The sequence below is a fragment of the Bombus affinis genome, chromosome 1, assembly GCF_024516045.1.
Source record: "Bombus affinis isolate iyBomAffi1 chromosome 1, iyBomAffi1.2, whole genome shotgun sequence".
In the NCBI taxonomy this organism is placed as follows: Eukaryota; Metazoa; Arthropoda; class Insecta; order Hymenoptera; family Apidae; genus Bombus; species Bombus affinis.
This window is the reverse complement of record NC_066344.1, coordinates 3,609,799-3,637,759: the sequence shown is the minus strand read 5'-3', so window position 1 is coordinate 3,637,759 and position 27,961 is coordinate 3,609,799. Positions and strand designations below refer to the sequence as shown.

At 37.2% G+C, this 27,961-nt stretch overlaps 1 protein-coding gene across 3 annotated transcripts in view; it reads right to left on the bottom strand.

Moving 5' to 3' along the window:
• LOC126915615 (UPF0489 protein C5orf22 homolog) overlaps window positions 1–27,961 on the bottom strand; it is a 322,696-nt gene that overhangs the window by 176,080 nt on the left and 118,655 nt on the right. Inside the window, exon 4 of one of the 3 annotated variants that reach the window (XM_050720458.1) lies at window positions 5,879–11,114. The exons of the other annotated variants lie outside the window; for them this stretch is intronic. Within the exon in view, the coding sequence (XP_050576415.1) occupies window positions 11,111–11,114 (4 nt within the window). The 3' untranslated portion in view covers window positions 5,879–11,110. Of the gene's footprint in view, window positions 1–5,878; window positions 11,115–27,961 lie in introns of those variants that run through there. 3 annotated transcript variants of the gene reach the window in all.

The window sequence follows — 27,961 nt, the reverse complement described above, 5'->3', positions numbered from 1 at the left end:
TTTTAGCGGTTGGCTACGTATAAAGTTTCGAAGAACGATGCCTCAAAGGGAAAGAGCTCAATAATTTCACCGCCGCTTCTAATTTCTCTGTTTCATTATTCTGTTTTCGTTTCTTTCTCGCTGGAAAATCGCCCTGTTGCGTGGCAGTGCAGCTGCCATCCTGGCACGATCCTCGCGTGAAACGTTCCCATTATGTACATGTGTATATCCTTCAAATTGACGTTTCTTGTTGACAGGTAGGATTATGGAAAATTGGTTGAAATGTCGAGAGCACATAGGGTGTCTCTAAGATACTGGTCGAAATTAACAGATATATTCCTTAACCTTTAACTACTGCTGTCATAAACATCAGCACTAAAATAACACGCGAGGTAACATTTGATCGATCTTCAACTACGTTCAATCGTATAATTGTAATCTATGTAAGTTGAGATTGCCAAGAAATTAATATATTTCCATTTCGCTGTTACACTTAAGTCGCTGTTAACTAATCAATCTTAATATCGTGATCGAAAAATAGAGAAATTTAAAGTATTTTCTAAACGTGATTGTCTTTCCAACGTACTTCCCTCTTGTCATATAGATCCGATAGTAGTTGGAAATAGTCGATAAAGGTACAACCACGTCGCTTTAAAAACAAGTAGCCTTCAATGTCTAAGAAAGAGCCGAAGTGCCACAAATTTATAGCCGCTATTTCTCTCCACTTGAACACGATTCGCTGGAAACTAAAATTCCACTAAAACGTTTCCTCTTCCTTGAAACCAAAACACGTCTCGTACATCTACCATTATCTCTTTCTTTATATATAAACTCTTATTTTTGACGTACACACCATTCCTCTGGGTACTCTGTAAGCGCCTTAAGAGCTTCTCGTGAGAAACAGTCGATACTTTGGTCGAAGAAGAACCGCTTTCGAAGCGATCGCGTCGAAGTGCAATTGAAACACGTGGAATAGCACAAAATAAGGAAGACAAGCGAGACGCGATAATAGGCTGGAAATGAGGCAAGCCTCGTTCCTGTCGTTGTCCAGCAGCTACGAAGATGAACACTTTTAAAGCAAAGCAACGGTAGAGAGCAGAAGCCAAGAATGGCGACCGGCAAAGCGAACAAATACCGATCGCTCCTCGCAATTTGCAGCGATTTCTCATCGCCTGCTGTCCGCGGTATCTCTGCCAGTGCCAGCCGCTCGACACACACTAAACATCCATTTAAGATCCTTCCATTCGTCACCCTTAATTATCTCCTCGCTAGAATTCTCGCGTTTCTCTCGCTGCCTCCCATTGAATCCGCTCCTCGTGTCTCTCGAGCAAAAAGAGCATAATAATTCAATAGACTCTACGTCGGTAACAACAGTCTGACCGTCAGATCGAGATCATTTCGGTAGCCAGTTTCTTCTCCTTTCACCTGGACGTTGGCTTCTCTCTTTTTTTTTTTTTAAGACTCATCTTTCTTCTTTATCTTTCGATATTTTTTCGTCTTTGATAGCGATCCTTGCAACGATAATTACGTGCAATTAACCGAACGACGTATTCTACCTGCGGTGATACCTGGTTTCACGTGTAGTCATTATGCCTCGCATAATCCTATAGCTACGACTATATTTCTTGCGCACTGTCAGTACCAGGACTGCCCATCGCGTCGATTTGGATCGGATACAGGACCCGCGTATGTTAAACAGCTTAAAGATTTTTTGTTTCCGAGAAATAATACATTTTTTTTGCTGATATTTGCATTGCCGATTCGAATTGGCGTGCAGAGCTTTGTGGATTTTTTGAGACGCTGCAGTGTCACTTTTTTTCGCCGATATGCAGATTTTAATCGTTTCAAATCGTGTTATTTAGTTTGTGTGTGTGTTTTTGATGATTATGGTTTGGCGAACGCATTATTCCCAGTGAACAACTTATATCGGTTGCATCGCTATGCATTTACGAGGAATCACGGCTCGTATTTCTTCCGTGTCATTAAATGGCGAATCGTTTATTTTAAACGTATTAACAACTCCGAGAAAGATGATTCCAATAAAAAAACTATTGCTCGGATCATACGGCAGATCACTGGAGACTATGATTATTTGGAACGTAACCAATGCTTCCGTTAAATTAGTAAGAAAATTAGAAAGTGCCTTTATCTTCGGAGACTTCTCCGTAAATTAGGAAATTTAAGAGTAACGTTTTGCACATGTGTAATATAGTATTAAGTAAAGCAAGATGCTTCTTTTAATTCCTGGGACGCGAATTTAAGGATAGTAGTTTAAAAACACTAAGAATTCAACGATATCCACCAATTTTTCTTCAAACAATCCCTGCGTTCTAATATGATATTCAAAAGTTTTGCCAAAATACTGCCACAAACTTTAATTTCTTCGCAGCAAGGATCGTACTAATAGCTACTTAACCCATTTAAACGATAGTTTGTCACAAAGTTAGAAATATTTCAATTTCTGTAAATTTCATAAAATTGTGAAATCCAGATAGAAGAAATAGCGACGAAACAAATATTGAACTAATCCTTAAAATTCCATTTTAAGAGCAGAATGCGAGGAAACGGTAATATAAATTGATGGAATGGAATTGCAAATAATAGGTCGCGGTGAGGCAACGTCGATCCTCGATCAATCGTTCGCTATTGAAATCGATACACCAGACACGTATTTCTAAGAAACTCGGAGACTACTCCATTAATTAAATAAATTTCTCCATTGGAGGCTCGCAATCCTATAACAAAGATCGTAAGCTATAAGTGTGTACACATCGTTCGATGCTGCTTTACACGCATTTCATAAGAGAATCTTGCATTCTTGTTAGATGTCGCCAGAGAATTGTAAAAGTTATCGCTGCTAATAAAACTGCGATCGAATGTGTGTACCGCGTGGTGTGACCAGCGGGGACAAGACATTCCAATCAAATATCCGGGGAAACTTTTGTTCTCTCGTCGGTCATAAATTTCTGTCCGCGTTTACAATTGCAAGCATGGTCGTGAAAATAACTTATTACTTGTCGCCTATTGGCTCACAATGGCCTACACGTATAACATCGATATGAAGATTTATGCCGCCGCTAGATCTTTCTTGCCTTCGAACGTGAAGTAACGTTTCCGATGAAATTACACGCAACAGATACCGCGAGAATTATTTCTCCCTGTCGTGGAAAAATATTTATCCACTACTGTTTCTTTGGCTAACTTTTCCCTGGTGTAACGTCAAAGTATAAATTATTAGATTCGAGTACGAGCCTTTCTAGCTATTCGTTTACAAGGCGCGTAAAATGATATAGCATAAGTACGCAATACGTACGTATACTTTTCAATTTTTAGCAATTAATCGAATCTTTGATTTTTTGGTCGTTTTGAAAGATAAACGAATAGATTTGTATTTGTATCGACGCAATCTCGTTACTATCGTTTTCCATTGATTGGAAGATACTTTAACGTTCAGCGTTTCGCCAGTGTCTAGAGACGATTAAATTTATTTAATTCGCGAAATAGTAGTAATCTGATAATTAGAAAAATAATATTTTGTCATATTAATGAGAGGATGAGTCGAACCGCATTTTCTCTCTTGTTTCTTCCTTCTCCTTTCTTCCTGTACTCAAGAAAAAATCTTCATATACAAACTTTATTACACAAAGTATAATAGTAACAGTGACTTCACGATTATATAAAGGTAAAAAATAATATTTGTATAGCTACTGCAACGTTCTACGAAAAGAAAGTAAATAACACACTAATTCCACATAAGAAACTAACAGAGGAATTAATCGAAATCGTCGATAAAATACGAAGACATTCGCGCAAGAATTCCACTAAATTCCACCAAATGAATCCTCATACGCGTTATATTTATCAATTTGTACACAAAAAGAAAAAGCTGAACACGATAGCGCGGTTTCCCACGGGTGAAAGTTGACCCGATCGATACAAATGCCGAGATATAACGAAAATAAATTCATCGACCGACGTGTACGAATTGCGTCTCGATGGCCCGTTTCCCGTCGATATAATAATTTCATCGGGATCGCGACATCGCTTGAACTCCAATTACCCTCGATTCTCACCTCGCAGCCGTATTTCTCGAAACACGTACGCGTACATAATTAATTAAGGAGGCGAATCGACCCGGTGAAATCGCTGGCAAGTTCGACACCGATCCGCGTGTAGTACACATCCAGGTGAAAACGATTTTCGGTGCAGCAAAATAACATCGATGAACGATCGTTCGCGATTCGTCGTACGAGTATCGAAAAACGAGGATAACGAGTTTGTTTCATGCGATTCTGTCAATACGGAATTTATCCGCTTATTACGGATATAATCTCGAATCGATCACCAAATTCACCTGTAAGTTACACGGGGGGAATTAAAATGATATGATTAAGATTTTCGAGGTAGCGAAGCTGAGGAGAAGGAAGTTAATTTTTTATTGGACGCGAGATCGTAAAAATTAACATACTTATTAATGACAAGCCTCGGATAACTGGATTCTGGCGTTGTTTTCCATTAATCAGAGTGTAAGTAGGTTGTGCAGAAAATAACGTAATTGACGGTATTACGAAGACGGGGACGGAGATGAGGAATTTCTTCTTCTTCTTCTGGGGGTTTGTAAGCGTTCGATTCAAAGAAAAACGATTTGCAAGTTCGTAATGCGTGGATGCAATTAATAAAGCATATTCAGTGGATCTCCATGGGAATCTTTATGATAATTTTCTGATGCAATTAATATTGTATTACTTCTTTTAGAAGTTGCAATATATTTCGTACAGTTGGATACCTTCATGGATTTAATATCTTATATTCGTTTCGCGTTACGTTTGCGTTATAAATGATTCGGTTAAACTCCCGAGTTTAAATCCACACATTTCCTTTTACATTCATATTGCAATTATAGAGAAGACGAGGCGTTTTTTCTATATTTCGATTCAACGAAGACTAGTTTACATACAATCGAATCTATTATCGTGCTATGACAATGATCGCTTTCTTCTTTCAATTATTTTAAGATGATGATAAAATCTATTCTAAATATTTGCAGCATGGAATTATAAAATATTAATTAATTTAGAACCTGAAAGTCTGCCACAAGAAAGTACGCACTCGCAATCTCGCGTCTTACTAATAATAATATCGTCATATTTAAATATGATTTATGACATAAAATAAATGAACGCTGACCAACTATCATAAAATAAGATATCAATATCCGTCACTAACAGCCGCTCCAACGGAAAACGCGCATAACAAATCATCTACCATGATATACCGTCATCTGTGTGTATAAAACGTAGAGACACCATTTATGAAATAATGAAAAATCCTGTAAACACGATAAATAAATAAATCCAAGCAGCAAATAGCGGAACGCAAAACCAGCCAACTCCTAGAATCTGTAACTCATTCCATAAATAACACGTATTTCCGTACTCAGCGTAATACGAAATCCATGAGCTATCATTGAGAATCCTCGATATCAGTCGCAGTCAAGCGAACGCTATATCTTTCATCGGACGCTCGTGGCTACGAGCATCTCTCATCCCGCTAGAGATATTATTTACCGTGCACCATACGCGTATTTATATTGACGAAAATATATATGAAGACCCGCGGACATCCCTACCCTAACGAGAAAGTCAATTTATACGGAGGAAGTGAGTTTATCCAAGCGAGAAGTTACTCGACACCATCCACGGATTTGCTATTTTTGCGTATCCTCGCAAATCTCAGACTGAAACTTCTTTCTCACAACTACGTGTACGAGTTACGTTCGATCGTTTTTCATACGATGGTCAAATATTTTTACGAAATCCTAACCGACTAGACGAGAACGCGTTTCGAAAACCCGAATATCATCTTTCCGACGTTTGGCCTTTCGCGGTTGTGACTTATTCGAGAGATATCGACGTTCAGGTAGGTTCCGCGAGCTGGAGAGAGCAAATAAGAATTTAATCCTCTCCTTCGAATGAGGTTAGCGTGGAAAATAAAATGTTTTTAATGTAGGAAGGTCAGAATGATTTTCCATAGAAATTTTATAGCCTAGTAATCTGGATTTTGTGGATTTGAGTGATATTCCGTGAAACGTGTCTCTTCGTACATCTTTCCTTTTGATTTGTTTGATACAAATTGTACTTCAGTCGTTGATGGTTCTGTACCGTAATAGTGCTTTGTACAAGCTAGTTTAATATTTAAAATATGCACAAACAAATGGTCATTCGTTGGAAAAAGATGAATATTAAAGAAGTGAAAGATCGTTGACGTGAAGATTAAGAAAGAATATCGAATGAATCTGTTTTGTACAACTGTTCCTTTTAGAAAATTTACGAAAGAGCACAGATGAAATGAAGTGCTGTTAATAAAATCTCACGTGTTCTACATATCATAGATATTCTATAGAAGATTCATTCTACATATATTTCAATCTGTTTTACGATTAATTTGAAAAATTTGTCTTATATATTTTGTCCGTTATTAGCTATACAAAAGAACCACTCCTTTTTATTATGTACAATCCACATACTTATATTCGATTCCCTATACACCCTACCTATAAAAAGAAAGGATTCACTGTCATAAATATAGTGTTCCTACAAACTCGTCGCAAGATTCTGACTCACAATCGATATCTCAGCCAAATAACTACGTGAAATAAACCTTCAGCTACGTATCTACTCTTGCGACAAATAAATAAATCTTTAGCTACACATAAAGTACCACGCACAATCGTCATCTTGGAAACAATAGACCGTTCACATATCCGTCCGTAAAACCTCTCATCTTATTCCACTTACTCCTCCATGAATCCATCAAAGAGGCCATCCATTAACGTCGAAAACGTCATAAAACGAATAAAAAGTCAACGAGAATGGTTACTCGACCGTTACATTCTCCGAGTAGGTACGTTCTCTATGCGAGTTCTAGGGAATTCAGAAAGTGGGAGGACCGAGGGAGCGGTAAATCACGGTTACGTACAAGATACGCAAATTCGAGACCGAAAGAGCGCGAGAAACGGTCGGACATTTAACGGATTTAAGGGTGACCGTATAAAGACTGTTCCTCCGCTTCTTCGACCGGTGAACCAGACTTCTAAATCTTCCAGCCAGCTGTCTAATACGTTTATTTTCCAGAGTACGGCAGACCGTCTGAAAATCTAACGGTAATTACGCATTTTATTATTTATATTGCACGTCTGTAATCCGGTCGCAGCGTGAGCTCGTTGAAAATGAAATCCGACGGTTGTTCCTTGCGAGTTATTTCAAAATATCTCTTCTATCTCAAATGAAAATTACGTATATGTCAGAGAGTTACGAGATTCGGCGCGTTCCTAACGTTTTCGTCCATACTTATCGAAACATAGGCGCGTGAAAGTAAAGAACACTTGTAAATACCTTCTTTGAATGTGTTATTTGAATATTACGTGTGTTGTGTCAGACATTTAGAAATTTTCTTAGCACTTTTACGAGACTCGTCCATCACGATTGTATTGATAATATTTGAAACAAATCTGGAAATCTATATATAGAAGTTACATGACATTTGATATAAGTATATTTAATGTAAGTATATTTTACACAGGCCATATTTTAACGCTTGTTATTGGTAGGTTTCAGATGGCTATTCATAGCGTATACTAATCTTCCACTGCTATTTTTGGGACTTCGCGCTTTGCAACTTCTATGCTGTACATTTTCATAGGATGTGATGTGTTTCTTCGAACAAGTAATATTTTATATCCTATATAGCGTTTTTATGTGGAGTAATTTTTGTCAAAAATAAACATTTTATAAATACCAAATATTTTGATTAATATTTATGATACGGCTATGTGCAGTTATCTCGTTCGTTATACTTTTCATAAAAGTGTTCTGAAAATTAATCTGCAGATACCAAACTGCGAAATTAGCAGCGCTGATGTTTTACGATATTAAAATTGGATTGAATTCCGCGTAGAAAATCTCATATGGAATGCAACTCTTTAATTTACATATGGAAATTTCAATTTATATTTCAAACCCATATATGTAAATCTCGATTGAATGTTTTAAATTTATGTATTTAAATTAAAGAATCGCGAAGGATGGCAAAATTTGTGTTATTGGCACGAACGGAATCACACATCGTTTAAGTAGAATGGAAAAATCTCTTCTTACTGCTACCTCAGATAGCTTGATTCTTATTACAATCTGTATTAAAATATCACTCGTTGTCATTCGTTGTATTAAGATAATTTGAATTATACTCCGAGTTAAATCCTGTATTCCTTAAAGGAAAATCAATATTAAATTCCACACTATTTTTTTCTACCAGTTATTTTTATTATTTCATTCTATTTTATTCCGCAAGGTATTAACAGGTTTCTGAAACAACATACGCAGCGCACAATTAAGAACTAACAATTTACACCGATCTTTCGCCCCTACAATCCAAAGTAACATCAACGCAGCACCTACAGAGATCCAAGAAACGTGGCAAATAAAAGAACAAGACCGAAATCTCCTATCCTGCAACCAATCAATCTCACCAAACTACGTCTCACAATTTTCTCCGACAAAAACTGAAACGGAGAAGCAATTGGGATTCAACGCTGATACGTGCAGTTACGCGCGTAACACTGTACGCTCCGGAGACAGGTAGTAGTAAAGATAAATAACTGCGACGTAAATAGACGAACGAAAGTACCGGCATGTGTACAAAGAGACGAGGGCGCGCGGTTTTCAAGCAGTTCGATGATTTTTACGCTCGTTAACCAACCTTTCCGTTCCTAATTCGACTATTCGTATCTCGGTTCACGAATAAGTTTTTCTCCTGCGTACGCCGCTGTTAAAGAGCAGACACCATCACAATTTAATGGCGAAATATAATACGGAAACAACGGATTCCGTATTCGTAGCGCGACCCGGTTGTCTCGTCTCTATAGCTGGACGGATTCCAGCGAGCGCAGACTCGGGTTAAAGGCGGTGTTTCCGATGTCCCAATGCTTGTAACAGGCTGGCGGAATGCGCGGCAGCCTCTGATACCGATCTCGCGTTATCCCGTTTGCTGATCTTCCCTCGAGTTACGCGCGCGCGTAGGAGAGATGGAAATGTTGCAACGCGGTCCGTTTCGCGAGAATCTCTAACGATCGAATAAAGATAACGATCGCGTATAAAGGTAAGAAGAAAGAGAGTATGGAAGAGGCTCGATATTGAGAGACGAAATGGGGTAGGAAAAGTAAGTATCGAGGAAAATAGATTTAGGTTCGGGCGAGTGCGATTGAATGAGAATCTTTCCGCGATACGCAGATTTATGAATTTACGCGAATGTGTTTTACGAATGTGGCTAAAGAAACGAAATCTAAACAGGAATTTGTTTGGCTTATTAAGTTTTCACATCCTTCGAATTTTCATAAATAGACAAAAATCCATCCAAATGCAAAAGGATTAGAAAAGTTAGGACAAAGTCGTTGGATTCTTGATCAGTCTTAGAATATTTCAGTAACTTTTGTTTATTTCGCGATGTGTTTCAGTTATTCCAGGAGTAAAAGCAGAGAAAATGAAACACGTTTTAGGATCGGAAAAATGAGAGCACCAGAAGAAAACTTAGGAGAAGGAGAATTTCACGGAATAACAATTTCGTAGATAGAAACTTACCGAATTAGACTACAAGGTGGAACGTTGATTTATCCCGAGCTATCCTGTTAAATCGTGAATTTTTGGCACAGAAATTGTTGTATCGTTTAAAGAAACACGAATATCTGAAACCTCGTGAAAGTGGCTACGACGTGAATTTTTTTCGACCAACTGGAAACACAGAACGTGATTTATGAGTGTTTGTACGTTGCATCGTTTAAGAGTCATTTAAATCCAGGCCGTAGGGTTAATGAAACGCGAGACTTATGAAAATTTATAAAATATTGCCGCACCATGCAAATTGCCCCCAGAGTTGAGAAATGAAATTAACCGCAAAGGGTACGACTGCATCGATTTTTCATACCAGTGTTCGCTCGCAATGTACGACGCGACTTATAAAAACGTACATAATTATCTACCGGTGGAAGTTGGTTATTTATAAGTATGCGTTACAGCAATCTTCCTGTCCATTACGAATACCTGTATTATTCGTTGCGTATTTTCATTAATAAAATTGCCACGTTTTCTCCTTTAACTTATCCATCACCTATCAGTAACACCTTACCTTCAATTTTCATATTTAGACACTTTCAGAAAATCATAAAATACACTTCGGAAGGCCCCTAACTTTCGACTTCTTCTTCGACGATATTTTATAGAATTTATAATAGTCATCGTAATATAATAGGGAAATAAAAAATTCTGTAAACATCACACGGAAGATATTGTAGTTGAGTCATCGTCAAAAAGGAAGGGAGCCCGCTACCAAGGACTTACAGCAGTAACCGGGAAAAAAGAAGAACTGTTAAAAAAAAATTTGTTGAAAAATTAATCGGAATTGCGCGTCTCGTAATAATCTTGATATCGAAAAACGTGATTAAACAATCTTGAAAAAATGACGAAGAAATTTATTCCGATGGAGTAATAAAAAAAAAACGATCCTTCCATAATTAAATTATTAGCGAGGCCTTGCGCTAAATAATTAATACGGCTCATCTGTATTAATTGAGAATAAATGGTAGGACCACCATAAAAACATGGCCGATATTTATCGCCACGGTTCAATTACCAACATCGAACCAAAGACGTATCGATAAATCATACGCGTGAATAATAATCCTGTGGATAGGTCCTGTTAGAATTCCATAAGCTGCCAATGAATTGTGCAACGGACGTTACAAAGGAAACTAATTTAATATGGGACATTTGAACCGAGTTATTCAAAGCGCTTTCTATTCGCGACACGGCTATAGTTACGTTAATGGAACAATAAATGGTGCGTGGTGTCAAAGGTGGGCGCCATAACTTTGCGCTTAATTTATCACTCTTCCCGATCATCGAGGATTAACTTCACGGCTGACCCACATATTTCCAAACGCTTGATGGATAGTCATTGAGGTAGCCGCATGGCAGTCACCTGCTACCAGTAATGGACAATCCCATAAATGGCCTTCCACGGAATTGTCGTCCCCTCCGCTAAGAAGCGACTTTGTACTGTGCGTAGTTTCACCTTGCGCTTACCTGAAACAAAAAAGGAACAAAACAGTTGGTTTGAGAAAGCACAGCGTGCACACATGTATCGTAAATCAATAGACCGTCGTACGACTTCTAACGTTTGATGTTGTATACGACATCGTATCATCCGAAAATAATAAAGAAAATATATGAACAAATGTACAAGAGAGCCTGTCCGACGATTGACGTCACTTTCTACTGGCGAACGATCCCCGGTAAAGTTTCAAGGAATCGAAGATGCAAAAATGATTTGGAATTTTTAGTCAGACGTACGCTTGTTTGGTCATTTGCTCGTTTTGGGCAAAATGATCGTTAGAACGTAGATACGATATTCCGGATTGATTTTATCGTTTACTGATAAGTTACTCGGTCGAATTAAAATGTGCAGCACGATTTTATACTACGAAATAAACTATAATATATTACGAAATAATCTACATTACGAAATAAAGTCAGCATTTGCGTCGAATATTAAAATTACATAACGTCGAAACTACGTTAAAAGTATCACCGGAATGATGTTTATGACGCTCGAAAGCGATTTGTGCTGATGAAATAAGAAGATGAAAATTATCGTGCAAGGGATTAGACGATAGATCGTTTTAGAATTCCACGTAGCTCAGGTAATGAATTTTTATTCGATGGAAATAAGAATGTAAATTATATTGACAAAGGATATCTTATCTATAGAATTTCAAACTGTAAATTTCAAATAAAGAATGCTCAGTATTGGTTTGAAATTTCAAATGCGAAGATTTATGAAGTTCCTCTAACGAAGAAGAGCTACCTACCATCTCAGTAACTTCGCATAGTCACTTCGATACTCAATTACCAATGAGTATTCAATTACAGCTCGAATAACTTGCTAGCAAACTTCAAAAATCTCCGGTCAAACTATAAACTTTCTCAAGTGTACACAGATCACAAACGCGGGATATATGTATTAATTAAAATATCATATCGTTTATCGCCGTCCACCCCGAGCAACATTCACAACGCTTATTACTTCAACTTAATTTGCAGATACCTGAACGTTATTAAGTATAAGTAAAGAGATACGATCGTGAGCGATCGTTAAAATTCTGGCTTCTTATGTACAAGTGAAATAAGATATTTCCCGGATTTTATGCGAACTTTTCTGGCTGTCAACGGAAGAGGGACGATCGATTTCTCTCGCCTGGACGAAGGCTCGTTCACGCCATAATTCTTAGCGTGTTAAGGGAACCGAGCTGTTCACCGAAATGGATATCCCGCTGCGACACAAAATAACAACGTGTTCGCGCACAAATTAATCACCGGTAGATAATTAATTAATTTCCCTGGAGCCGACAAGCGTCATAAGCCGGCTAACGAGAAAAATCGATGACTCGATGCAACGCGAGTTAGCAAGAAGTAACCGCCGTGTATACCGTGTGTGGTTCACGGCCACGACTCGTCAGCTATTTAATACAGCAACGAGTTAGGTCGCGCGATTCGCGCGAGTAAATCATCCGCGTGGATTTTTTTCTTTCGTGAACATCGATCGAGGGGATTAATAATAATCGTACAAAGTAATCGTACGAAATTGCGGTGATTAAATCCGAAGAAACAGATATCCGTGTCCAGAATAAAGGTCGGTAAACGAATTTCAATTCTCGCCAGAGGTCAAGTATGGACTATGCTAATTAATTCGAAGAACGTCTCTCTTTTTCGTGCTTCTTTCTTCCTATTTCCCTTTGGTTTTTCTTTTTCGTCGTTTCTAGAGGAAATCGGTTTCTGTGATGAATCGACTGTACGAAGTAGTCGCTAATGATCACGAAGTACATATGTTGTTTGCCATTATTGTGACACTTGTTTCCGGTGCTCGTTTATTAGCGGGCATGTGTTTTTTCCTATGTTTAATCGACACGAGCAACTTGCTTCTGGCGAACCAGAAATCCTTCTCGTTATCGGCATTGGTTCGTTCGATTATTTTTAAGATCTCGCCGCTCGTGATTAGTTATGTAAATCGGACCGGCGGGGAAAAAGCGAACGCGCGGCGTAAATTTGTTTTAACGATCGATCAAGTTTTCGCTCTTCCTTTTTCTTGCTTTTTAAGTTCCAAATATATATGAATAAATTACCGGTTATGGAAAAGAATTTTTTAGTAAAACGGATAACATGAATGATATCGCTACTCAATTAATTTTTCGTATCTCGCGTCTAAAATACTGTGATGACTGTTTTCTATATTAACTGTGCATGTTGAATGTCAAGAAAATCTAGTAGAATTTTTTCCGATATAGTATTCGGTATTTCTTTTAATTGATTTTTGATAAGATATTTTATAGAAGTAATGCTCGGTATAATTTTGAAATAAATAACATACGTTCTATAGTTACTTTAGAATTTTAATCATCTTCGATCGCAGTTATCAAATTTTGCAGTGTTCTTATAACGTTAAATATAAACGAAATTGTGTAATAGAATAATTAATAACTAGAAGGATTATCTTCTGGATTTTGGAAAATTACCAATATGCATCGAAAACTTGGATCATTTTGCTTGAAAAATCTATAAAATCCCACTAAAATAAATTTGTGATAAAATAATCAATAACTTAATAATTTATCTGAGAAAACTAATGGCCCGTAGATATCTAGATCTGCTCCTTTCTTCGAACATACAAATAATACCTTTAAAATAACCCTAAAATGAGACTACCAACGATCGAGCAGTTTACTAGTTCAGTTTCAGAAACTTAACGAAGCGCTGAAAAAGATTCTGCCTTTTTCCTTGAAAATTCCAAATAATCTCGTTAGAACAGCTCTACGATGAGATTACCAACAATCAAGAAATTTATCAGTTAGATGGCAGAAAATCATCGACACGTATCACGAACTTCTGATTTTTTCCCTTCGCAAATCGCGGACGGTACACTAAAAATAACTCTGCAATGAAATTACCAACAGCTAGGAACTTTATAATTCAGATCTGGGAAAACTAGCGACGTGTATCGATAAGAATTCAGATTTTTCCCTTAAGAATCACAAATAATACGTTTAAAATAACTCCGCAATCTTTAATAGCTCGATCTTGGAAAATTAACGATCCGTATCAAAAGATTCTAATTTTTCCCTCGAAGATCCTAAATTATTCCTTTACAAGTAACTGCAATATCACGAATTCAACACATTACGGAACGTGTTTCCATTTCTTCGGATAAATTCCTTCTAAATATAATACCTGCCCGCCTGCCTGTATCCGTAATTGCGGACTTACGGAAATAAGAAAAGAAGAAAAGAGAGAAAAAAGAGAAGATAAAAGCGAGTTATCCTTGCGGGTTAGGTTCGAACGCGAGCGTGTAACAAGCGTGAAACGCAACGAGATTCCGGGTCTCGTAACTCATTAGCGGATCGACTATTTCGGTAGTATAATCCGCGCGTCAGGGCGTCGAACCAGTTTAATATGCGCGATAACCGTATAGGCGGACTGGCGCAATTTCAACTCGTAAACGTAAAATATAAACGCCAGTTAAGTTTTTACGATCGGGGCCGGGGATTTTGCGCGAGGGTAAGGCGCGAGTAAATGGCCAGGCACCTGTGTGGACACTGTGTGCACGAATTACGTAATCGTTAGGTCTATTTCTATATGGGTGCGCATACGGGTTTATCTGTTTCACCTTGCGGCTATTCAACATCTTATTGTTCCATAGGAAAACCTGGTCGATCCCATCGACGTGTTCCGTTTAAACTAGTTAACTACTACTTGGATCGATAAACACGAAATGAGATTTCTCATCGTGGGATGTTTCGAGTTCGTTGTACGTTCGGAGAATGCCGTTCGACTTGTTTTATTGGATAATAACTGGCGAATTTGCTGAACGCTCGAGTATATTAATTTTCGAATATTAAACTGGATTCCATGTGGAAGAATTAGCTGACTCGACTTAGTTGCTCGACTCGAATTAGCTGGTAATTTGTTAATTTCCTGCAGTAGTCGGTTATAATGAATTTTCAAAAAAACCTATGTGCTAATAGTTCGTACGATTGGTGATTTTAAATTATCGAATGAAATCATTAGGACGTGAAAGTTTCTTAAGGAGAACGACTAATTTGTTGGTAAAAAGATAGAGTAATTTAATTTTACTGTACTCTTTCTAAATGGAAGTCCATTTAGCGAATTGCAGGAATTAATAGCTTTTACTCTGTGTACGAAGACCTGGTTACGGAGCATTTATTTCTCATCAACTCCATTAAAGTGGAACAAATTAAATTCAATCTGCTTTCTATACTATTGTCTCGCAAATGTACTACTCAATATACGTATCTATGTAATTATACCTCTACAACATCCAGTTGATTTGAAGGAAGCACGCCTGTATATTCAGAATTTTTGTTTCTCTTTTGCTAGTTAATAATACTGTACCGCTAACAAGTATTTTACTTATAGTAACGATAGATCGGATCTGTTACTTTTCAAAATTAAGAATTATAATTGATGTATCTCGCACCGAAGAAAGGAATTTATCTACGAGCATCGATTATTAACATGTTCTGTATCTCATATGCTTCTGATATCGCGTAAGTATTTAAAATGAAACTCAAAGCAGAGATTTACGTTCTTGTATTCATTTCTTAAATATGTTAGATCGAGTCAAAAACTAAAAACAACGTATAATTCCCTGTAATTAAATACCTTAATATAATATTTTTCTTGCGTAACATGAAACTTCTGCCAAACTAAAGTGAATTAAATTCGCCTTTACGTTTAGAATTAAATATAAATATTACAAAATAACATAATTTCCACCAAATCAATTAATCGTAATATCTAGTCAGTTTTCTAATCGAACCAATGAACCGAATCCAAGTTCACAGAATGCCACTTTTATCTCGTTTCACGTAATTCGATCTTCGATTAATTTCAACATTGTGGCCATTTTATGCCCAATCTGGGATTTAAAATAGACAGAACGATAATCTCGCAATAGCAGCCGCGTTTCTCCATAAACGAGATCATGGGTTTGATATCTAAATCGAACAGGACGTCGTATCAGGCCCAATAAAATGATTAATAAAATGACTAACCAAGATATTTATTCTACGCTAACGAACGATATTCCTAGCGTAAATACCAGAAATTTGCATTTCTCTCGTTTAGAAACATGTCAATTATTGTACGAACTTTTTCTAATAAGGACAAACCGGATCGGTATCCATTCGTTTAGCCGTGGAAAACGGCCGAGCGTAAGTACAGGTGCCGACCAGTGTCATAACACGACGATGACGAAAATCCGCGCGCAGGGTGGCAAAATGATCGTGGCGAGTTTTTCGAGATATAATGGCACGCACGTTATATCACCTGGCCTGAAACGAATGGCCACTTATCGCAGATATATCTTCGGAACGACCGCCGTTTTCCAAACTATTTCGAGCCACCGTCAACTAGAACGAAATCGATATTTTATTATACAACGAAAAAGTATAAATGACATTATCTGCTGGTCAATCCGAGCGGACGAACGTTCGCGTCCACGTTCGTGCAAAGATAAAAATGGAGCATTGGAAATTTATTGACAAGAATTATTGGATCGGTAGTTGGAGACTGTATTTATTGAAGTTATCGTTAACAGATCAGAGAGTTTGTTAGTATGTTTCCTTTTTATAAACGTGATTTATCGTTTTGATATCAAAGATATCGTTATAATTATACGTACATTACGTATGCGAGAAGTATATATACACGAATAAGGTGCAACATGTACGCCAAGCTATTATTACTATATAAAAATGAATGTTTTTAAAGAATGGGAAGTTTCCGAGGATAATAATCGAAGAATTTCTTTAATGAATCTTTTTATTCACAAAATTTGTATATCTCACGATCGTAAGTTTTTGTACTCAACATTTTATCGAAAAACTTGTATTTTTAAAGTTCAGCTGTTGAAAGATAAATCGTGTTGAGGTTGACTAATGGAATAACGAGTGGATGAATTTGTAATAGAAAAATATGTTGAAATAAATAAAGGTATAAGTATAAGTATAGTGTATGCTGATTCAGACCTTCACTCTTATAATGTTACGATACAATAGAAGAAGCTATGATGGGGAGCACGTTCATATATTTATAGCAAAGGACATTACCAAAACGTTAACCTTGTAGCTCTAGCTGAAGGCTACAAGAAACAGCAATAGAAATTTATTTATAGCTCTTTTGCTTCTAGACCTTGTGGCCCAAAACATAATTTATATTCACGGGCACAATAATACGAACCTCTCCTTATTTCGCATTTTTTGTTTCTCTAAATTTCCAGATTTTCAGGATATACAAAAGTAAAGATGTAGAGTTTTTCTTGAAGTAATTATTTCAACAAATCGAAATCATATATTATATATTTACAAACAAGAAAACTTTTTCTACATCGTATCCTGCCATTTGATCAAAATTTCTTTTATCACGAACGATACCATACGAATTGAACTATTTCGCTTATTACATTAACATTCCCTTACATTTCGTTTCATAAGGTTTTGTTTTATATTATTTCTATTTCTATTATTATGTTCGTGCATAATTCAATAAACTAATATAAAACGAAAAACATCGTGCGTCTATTATTTCTTTATAAAACGAAAGAAACTTTTCGGACAACCTAATACATTTACTTTCACAGGTTTTCGATCTTTCTTTAACAATGTATCGTATAATTTTTAAACCTACGATAGACGAAAAATTTGCCTCTAAATTAGAGCAAATCTAACACGAACAATAAAAAGATCTTTTATTTCCTCCGCAAGATCGTTACTGCACAACGCGAATAAAATATTGTCAAATTTGTTTAGTTTGTTTTGTTATATGTTGCGTTTAGAATGCAAGTAAATCACTTTGCACCTGGTTAACTAATGGATTCTCCAGCTCCTTAAATTCCGTATATCACCGCTACTTCCCCTACAGTTTGCAGATTATCCATTTAACGTTCACAGTACGCACGTGAATTATCCCTCTGCATATACACACCTAATCAACCATTGCTTTTTATTACCGTGAACGATCGTAAGACAAGATCGCAAGCAATAGAAGCAATTCGAAAGATAAGCCTCGAAGCAACCTCTAACCTTTCGTCACGCAATAATGGATGCATATTTCCCTATAGGGGTCGTGGCTCTACGATCCACCATACGATCCACGAACCTAACTGCAATCTAGCTTCTCAATCTCTCGTCGAATTTAATAAGACCGAATCATCGTACCGTATTCGTGATTTTCATTCGCGCATCATTAGGCAGACGAGAAATGAAATTGCCCCTTGAAATTTTGCTTCGTAAAATTTCCTGCTGCAAAACGGCAAATGTACGATAATATAAAACGAGTAAAATAACGATGAGGGTAAAAAAAAAAAAGAAATTTTGCTTTATGAATGTTCCCAATGCAGTACGCTAAACGAACGATAAAAAGAATGAAAAAAGAGAAGGGAAATTTCTCGCCGCAAGATCTTTCGGGTGAAGAACGTTACGCGGTTGATAAAAGAAGAAAACTAAGCAAAAAATTAGAATAAAGTAAACTTTGCTTCGTGAGATACCGCATTGCAGAACGTTAAATGGTCGAAGATGAAAAAGAAAGAGAAAAGAAGAGGAATATAACGAAGAATGGAAAAAGAACGTTTGCTTCGTGAGATCTCCGGTGCAGAACGCTAACTGGAGGATAAAAATGAAAAATAATATGAAATAAAATGAAGACTGCAGAAGAGTAGAATAAAATGTTGTATTCTGGAGAGGTAGGATCATGGGATCGTTGACTACATTTGCACACGCGAAATTCCATGGGCGGTTGCTCGTTTTACGCGGAACATTCACGCGGACGTCGACGATATTAAGATGGCCATTAACTGGTCCCGAGATATTGCTAAATAATGAAATCCCGAGGTTGTAAAATAATTTGTTTATTGTTCGATTGCGCCGCTAGTACGTTTTATCCAAGGTCCACGCCTTTTTCTCACCTTGTCTCGACGAAGGTAGCGAGCTTTCAACGGGAATCGTACGCTCCGAGATCTCGACGAACACGCGAGGACGTCGTAAATTTTATTTCTCGTCTTAACGTTTCCGAAATCCGGACGTTTCTTATAGAGAAATATATTTTGCGAGGTAGCCCGGCGAGATTTATCGTGCCATTAAAGCAGGGAATTAAGTTTTGAGAATTTTTGTACGTATCGCTGCCGGTTAAGTATCGTTGCGTGTGTTTTACAGGTTTGAAATTACAGGGTATAAAGCGTTTGAAAACAGAAGCACGGGGGTCTGAAATTGAGCAAAAAATGTAACTTGTAAATAGGTTTTTGGTGATTGAGGATACCGGTGGAAAAATGCACCATGTTTGATTTTTATTAAGTATTAATTTTTTTTAGTCGCATTTATATCAACAAGTAAACGTCCTTCTGCTTGGAAACAATTTCAAGCTGCTTGAAATATTATTGCGAATCGTGATAAACATCGCTAAAAAAAGCCTTTCAAGATTTCTATACAATTTTTAATTCAAGAAATCAGGAATCGATCGATTCGAATTGATCCAGTAAGAAAATAATCCTCCCCGGGACGATAACTACAAGAATTCTTCTCGAAAACTAATCTCAACTTCTTGGAAAAATTTGTTAATTTTGTATTTGAAAAATTGTGGCACGAGGAGCAGTAAATAAAATCAACACTTTTAATATAATATATTATATTATAATATATTATAACATATCTAAAATAAAATACTAATTCACATCAGCTGGTCTATTGTTCAATTCCTAATCCTGTATACAGAACTTAACATCCGATTGCGCTAATAAAAAAATAACCTTGTCCATTTACAAAAAAAATTCTCGATCTTCTCCTCTCCGACAGAAATTAGAAAAACTCTGCTCGAAAAAAAGAGAAAGAGTCACCTAGACTGCTGAACAGGCAATAAAACGAATCTAAGTAAATCCAGCGCTCGTCTCGCAAGAAGAATCGCGCTTGAAGAAAGAAGTTGCCAGGAATTTCAACATATCGCGTTCTCGTGTGCGCACGGCTGGGCCGGTTTGAATGGACGCAACCTGAAAAGCCAGTGTTTCTAATTCATGGCGGGTAAATGGCAAGCAGCCGGGGCTATTTACTGTTTGTACCACTGCCGGAGGAAATTGAAGTTAACGATTGTAACGCGGCTCCGCCGCTCGTCGAAAGTTCTGACGCGAATACGTATCGAGAGAGACCAAGGTAGAACGCGATTTCACGACCGCGTTCGTTTCGTATTATTCGGTTTCGTGTCCGCGTGTAATTTATCGATTCCACGTTGATACCGCGTTTTGCGTTTATGTCACTGTCGAACCGCCGCGCTGGTAATTGCCACGTTTAACTTAAAGCGCCTCGATCCAGTAATTTTTTTTTTTCTACCTCTTTTCTCTTTTCTTTTATTTTCTTTTTCCTTCTTCCCCTTCCTCTTATCACTTCGAACCAGATCATTTTTCCAAAGGAACGTTCCCGTAATTGTAGCGGAGAGAAACCCGCGTGGCGGATTTATGGCCGTCGTTTCGTGCACAAAGTACGATTACCGGCGGGCTTAGGAGGAGTTCGATTGCAAATCGTAATGAAATCGCGAGTAATTGAAAGCGGGCAGGTCTCATGCGTGGATGTTGTTGCGTGAGATATGTGCGCCGTTGATATGCTTGATTGTGAGAAATAGCGAGTGAGATATTGGCGAGAGGGTTTAAACGTGCCAATGAATATGTATTCGCAATGAATCACCCGGTACTGGAATTTTATTACACGCTTTCGACGCATTATTTCAACGTAACAGGAGTTTTTCTGCTCTATAGCACGTACACGGTATGTAGCGATTATTTTTCCCTATATTGATCTATTTGTTCGCATGAACGGAGTGATTAAGTTCCATGGGAAAATGTTAACGTAACGGATCTTGCGTGAACATTTTCGCAAACGGTGTACAAATTGAATACGATACAGGATTAAACGTGGCAGACACTTGTAATTATTGCACGCTCGTATCGTAAAATTGAAGCAAGTTTATGAGACAGATATATATGTATCGTAACAAATTGTTACAACGTAAGAAACTTTATCCTAAATTAAATTTCCTTCGCTCCTTTGCAACTAAGATACGTATGCTATACAATTTCTAGATGTCACCAACGAACAAATATATTCTCAAATGATTTACTATATATGAATGGGCAATACAAGTCGAATGTGAAATTGAAAAGTAAGCAAGTTCTTCTTCCGAGACGCGTGTGCATCATTTAAATAGTTCTAACGTTAATTACTCGAAACAGCAAGATTAAAACTGTAATTGATTGTCCGTCATACGTGTAATAAGAGAATGCACTGTAAATATTCATCTTGAAATACCTTGATCTTCCTTATGAAATTCGTAAAGCATAGTGTTACCGATGATCTTGATCCAATCTGTGAATCGTTATTTTCTTACCACTTCGTTCATCTCCATAAAGTTTATGTCTATCAATTATTGAAACTTAATTAAGGAAATAAACTGAAACACGGCGTAGACGTGACTGAATGGGAAACAATGCTTCGTTGAAAAATATAGAACTTACGAAACGATCGATCGACATCTAATGATACCTACTCATCTTACTGGCAGCAATTTTCAACGATCGATCGAAATCGAGCAATCCGTTATCGACGCCGAGATATATGTATCACGTGCCGTCGAATACAACTTTCTCCCTTCGTATCCACGCATAAAATTATGATGAATCGTTCTCATTATCCCGTCCATTGAAATTCACCTCTCGACACGTAAGTAGACAAAAGAGGGATTCGCTTCTCCTTCTCGCGGATTTCCATATAGCGAGAGCACACGCGCTCGTTTATGATTTACCAGTGATTTATCGACCAGCCGTTGCCTACAATCCTTCAAAAGCGTATTTACATAATCCATTCTCCGCGAGGAGAAATGACACACAATGGCAAACGCGAACATTGTAAGTTGGATGCGCGGCCGGCGAAAGATTCGCAATAAAAGCGGCGAGATATCCCTACCTGCCGTAAATTATCTTTCATTCGGGATATTACAGACGTGTATTTCACAAACATGCATTTACCGTTTTGTACCGTTACGCATGCTGTATTGTACGTGGTAGGGACGAGCCGATGATCGGCAAGTTTGAAACGTTGTATAGTGCGAGGAATCGCCAGCACGGTCGAAGGAAAATCATTTTGGTCACCGTCGGAATTTTCTTCATTTTTGTAGCAAATTATTGAGGAAGATTTAAGTTGGATTTTGAACGTATGAATGATCGAACTTGAAATAAAATATACGTTATATATATACATATAATAAGAGTAAGATATATCAATAGCATGCCCAATAATAGTTCAACGATAATTAAGCGCAATAATAATTGTACCAAAATTCTAAAGCGTCCACATTTCTGAATTACTTGGTTGAGGCGTCAAGCACAAGAATAAAATGTAAAAAAATAAAGTTTAACAGGTCTTATTAGAAAAAAGAATCGTTCGAGCAACGAAATCCCGCACAAAATATTATTAGCTTCAATGAAAATTTAGAGACGAACAAAAAATTGTCGAATAATTAACATAATTCAATAATATTAAAAAGTTGATATTTACGCATTTTTATTTCACACGATTAACCCCTTAACCTACGATTTACGTTCGAGAATTTTGCACCGAAAACGATTATATACTACGGGCTATGCTCGTAATATTTACGTTTGGCCTGATCATCTAGTTGTAGGTTAACTTTTTTCAGTTTCCTTCGACTTTCTTTTCCTCCCTTTCAATTTAAAAGATTCTTATTAACATATTCAATTTCTCATATCACAATTGCCTTGAATTCTTAATATTGCAATACTCGTAAAAAACTAAGCATCCAATAAACTGCTTTATTTAAAATTCATTATTATAAAATATTCCGTAAAATATCCAATAACTCGATAGCAGGGAATCGTACGGATCAGACAAGTGTAATATCCCGAACGGCATTAATTTCAGACCACCTTGGTCGAAACGATGATTAATTACGGTGAACATAGGCGACGCGAACACGGCGTTTCGTAGTTTACGACTCTATCGCGATTTTTACCGCGTTTACCTTCGAATCGTTTCCCTGTCGCAATTTACCTCGTCCGCTCGCCGGGCACACCGGGACCGAGGCAATAGCGGAAACATGAATTACCTGAAATCCATTTTATTTGCTTGGCCGGAGTTTCCTCTGTGAAAGGCTCGTTTCCCGTTTTACGAACATTATCGATCGCCCTCCGGTGAACGGGACGAAAAAGATCTGCGCAAGTTTGCGAAAGAGAAAGAGCGCGCAAAGGGTCGAAAAACCGGAGCGACATTAAGAACAGACCGACTTTCAAGGATATACGTGGTTGTCCATGATCGTTCGAGTGTATTTACACTCGGTGCACAAGGCGCGGCGATGACGATGATCAAGGAATAATGTGTGAGTAAAGATCAATGAAAAGTGACGGACGATACGAGATTTTTTAACGGACACATCGAACATAACGCAGATTTCGGATATTGTTTTTACTTTTGATCTTAATTTGTAGTTTGATAACGATAGACAACGAAAAATTCTTCCTCATTGACGAATTAAAGTTAAATTTCCACCCTTTGAATTTTGACGTATAAATTAGGTTACGTCAAATCGTTTTTCCGTTGGATGAAGAAATAAATTTTGATTGGCTCGTTGATTCATTTATGCAGAGAAATAGTACGGTTTCTGGATATTAAAAATTTGCATCTTTTTCGTTTTAAGCTTTTCCTTGATAGGGAGAAGTGGAAAATAAGTCCAATTACAAGACATTCGTTTCAAGAAAAATTTCTTAAATGTTACCTTCATTTTTTCTTTTATCCATGGGTTATAGATTTTATTTGCGTAACAACACTCGCAGATACTCGTATATCCTTAGAATTTAAAAATAATATCGCTTATCACTTTTTTCTTGCATGAATAAACGCTTAATCATGAATTATGGATCTTCTGAACGCATAAAAAATAATGTACTTTCACAATTTAAAAATAGCACTTTATACCATTTTTCGCTTAGGTGAATGAATCTTTGATCATAGATTACGAGCCTTATATATAGAAACAGCACCGACATTAAGAAGGAATAAATGAATAAAGTATTCAAGATTTATTATGCTTTGCAGAACTTTATTATCGACATTTACAAATTCGCAAACGAGTAGGCATATTAATCTACAAAAAAATCGAATCTTAATCAAATGCGCGCATATCAAACGGATGGAAATGTTCGACAAATTTATAACAGTGAATGGACGAAGAAAATTTCTCATCGTTAACGGTACTTCATTTCATAACAACGTGCAAAGAATAGCAACGGATATAAATCACTATCAACTCTCCAACTAATTGCGATATATTCAAACAAGTTTCCCATAAATTTCGTATTTTATCGATATTAATTATACGTTCGTAAACGCGCTTTCTTTAAATTCTATATATTATGTGACTAAAAATATGCACCTACCGACTCCGAAATACTATTTTCTCGCTTATTTATGCTGTAAAATCGTCGTTGCTCTTAAAAGAAGCTGGAAAAGATACTCGTTCATACTGCGTTTTTATATACTTATCCTATATATTTTTATTTATATCTTTTGATCTTCTAACCGAACCATCTGTTTTATACTATGTCGATCCTCTAAAGTTATTAAGTTACGATTGAATTGTCAAAGAAAAATGTCCGATAACATATCTGTTCGAAACAAGTTCAATTACTCGAATAATTGAAACATGAAATTAACTTATCACTTGATTCCTGGAACAATCAAATACTACTTAAAAGACAACATATTAACGAAATAATTTCACTATCACGAATATTCTCGATCCGAATTACCAGTTGTAATTCGCTCGTCACTCGGTTAATCATTTTAAAATTTATACCTAACACATACATATTAAATCGAAATTAAAAAATTAGACAAATAAAAAACGAAACATTTTTGACAAATAGCAAACGACGTTTCATTGGATATCGATAACGAGAGGACGATGTAACGGAATAAAATGAAAACTTAGCGATGATAATCGAACGCCTAACTCTATAAACGGTGTCCATAGAATCGAAATTCCACCAAATCGAAAATCATGGAGCCAAGCTTGCGGTACTGGTTTGTCTAACGCGCTGACAAGAGGCGTACACGTAGGCAGGTAATCATGCATTGCACGCGCTGTTTTATTCGCTACCTACGAACAACCGTGTATGTACCAGCTGCCTACTCAATAACCAGACAGCATCGATTAATAAAATAACAATAAAACACGGCCTGCCTACCTGAATCGCATATGGTTAAAGGATTGGCCACCGCGTGATTCCGGTTCTCTCGTCGTTTGGCCCCGGGCTTTATCGCTCTCTAAACACCTTTTACGACCGTTTAAGAACCGCAATTATGCTCTGGAATGCTTATGATTCGATATAGCAACGACTAGCAAAGGACATTCGCGCGACTTCACACGCTATAAATTGAGCCGTTTAATACAAAAGTGCTGTAAGTCAATTTTTTCTCTATTTATATTAACGCAACGTTTCGAAAACGTAACCATCGTTCTGTTTTCTATAGGAATGCTGTCTTCTTTATTTTCTTGGTAGATAAGAGAGAATAAACGAGAATCGCCTAACCCGATCACTTACAGAGATGTTACCCGCTCAATTAATTCTCGCGTGCTGGCCGGGAAAATACTCTGGTCGGCAGAAGATAATCGTTGAACTCGAACTATTTCCCAATGGGCCGTATGCATAGAGGCAAGAAAATGCTTTTAAAACTTAAGTATTTACTTCACGAATCATTGGATGAAGCTGTCATTTGTCTTCATGCTCCCAGTCCAATGATAATTGTTGAATGTAGCGAAGAGTTGGTGTTTTCTTGAACGAATCGTATTTTTATTTATACGACAAGTTTTCAAACTATCAGAAGGCATGGTCTTTGACACTGTTAGAAGAAAGTTCTTCCCTCTCCTTCTTAAAGTGGTTAATTTAGAAAGAGATTTATCGTTTTATTTATTGCTTGAAGAAATTTTAAGGTTTTATGGTATATTCATACATAGACGTAATATTATACTACCCAACATAAACTGCATATTCAACTTGTCACTCTAATCGCAATTATTAAGATATGTTACGTCGGAAACCGGATGGAAGTCTTCTTATATTTTCTACAGCCAATGCAAATGACTTTCTTCTTCCTGAATTTCCCTTCGTCGAAATTTACAAAGCATCGCAAAAGGGTTTAATCCAAATTACACCGTTGCACATTGGGAAAATAACGCTCTGCAATCGACTAACGACTTCTTTGTGCACAGCTATATTATGATTGAACTGGCCACAATGCAACGCATCGTAATTACAGGCGTTAAGGTGTACGACGTAAAAGTTAAACGAACACACGCGTTTCACCTACGATCCATTAGGATAAATGAAGTAAATCAACACTGCTCGCAAAGATCGGGTTTGATGATTCGAAGCGCGAGGCTTTTGCCTCATTAGAACGCAGCCAGTTTTCTAGCTCGGCTTATACGATACGGCGAGATATATAATTTACTGGTAATTGGTAAATCGATGAAACGCGTCGATCTTCCCCCTACATGTGAGAAGCAGGGGCTGTGAGAAAGGGAAACAACGGAGAAAACGCGCATTAAATTCGCCACGGCGTTGCACCTAATAATTCTACGGTCATTAACGAGGCCGAGGAACATTTTAATAGCTAACTAATTCCATGATTAATCATCTTGCTACAAAGGGTAATGAAACGTTATTAACTCATGGCACACATAAACACGCTGGCGTTAGATGGCGAAGATAGCGTGTAACTTTTGCATTATTCTAACGAGAGACGATGATGAGTAGCAGAAATTCAGAGTCATCGACTCCGATGTTAAGGAACTGTTGATAGAATACAACATCCTGATGGTTTGCGTTTCGCTCGTAACTGTCGATACTTCGTTTACGCTCCATTGTGAATATTCAAAATTATTTTCTTTAATTATCGTTAAAGTGTCGTTGGTAGAACGTTTGTGGAACGAATGCTAACGCAAAGTTGAACTTAGAATTCCTGTTAATTAAATTCGTTGCATTAGATACTTAGGTAGTTGAGATAGGTACGTGGATATAAGATTTCAAATATCTGCCTTTAAATTCCATTTCGTGAATATTAATCCAGAGAGTAGGACATTTTCAAATAATCTTGTACCTTTAAGTATCGGATACAGTCGTATAAGGCCCATTGTCCACGATGCGTTGCTTCGTAGAAACGCAAGCACAGTCTATTAGATGCGACGATACGTTTACACCGGTGTACATAGTCTACGACGAAGCGTACGGTGAAGGATACATTTTCTCTCATTATTAAAACGCCGGGCGATGATGTTTCGCTACAGTCGTTTATGGCTGCAACGTACGCCTCGCTAATGGCAACGTTAGCGCCAGTCGTCATGACGAGAACGCGTAGCGACGAAAACGACTCGTTGCTGTATCGTGGGCAGGTGCACATTATTTCACAATAACCGCTGCGTGGAAACGTAGTTACTGTTAGCACCAAAGCGTCTAATAAGCGTCTATGAAACGGCGCTTCGTGGACAGTGGGCCTAAATATAGCAAAAGAAGTACTTACTTTTGCGCAATATTCTACAATCGTATAAATATTTCATATTCTTCGATTCAATAAGCACCTGACACTCATAAACGCATGAGTCGTATGACATCATGAAAATATGAAAATAAAAGAACAATTTATTACACGCCATCCATATAATCAGAAACACGTCGAACGTATCGACGTATGTGAATAGCCCATAAACGATTTATCCGATGCTAAAATGCTGATCGTTTAGAACCCAGATTC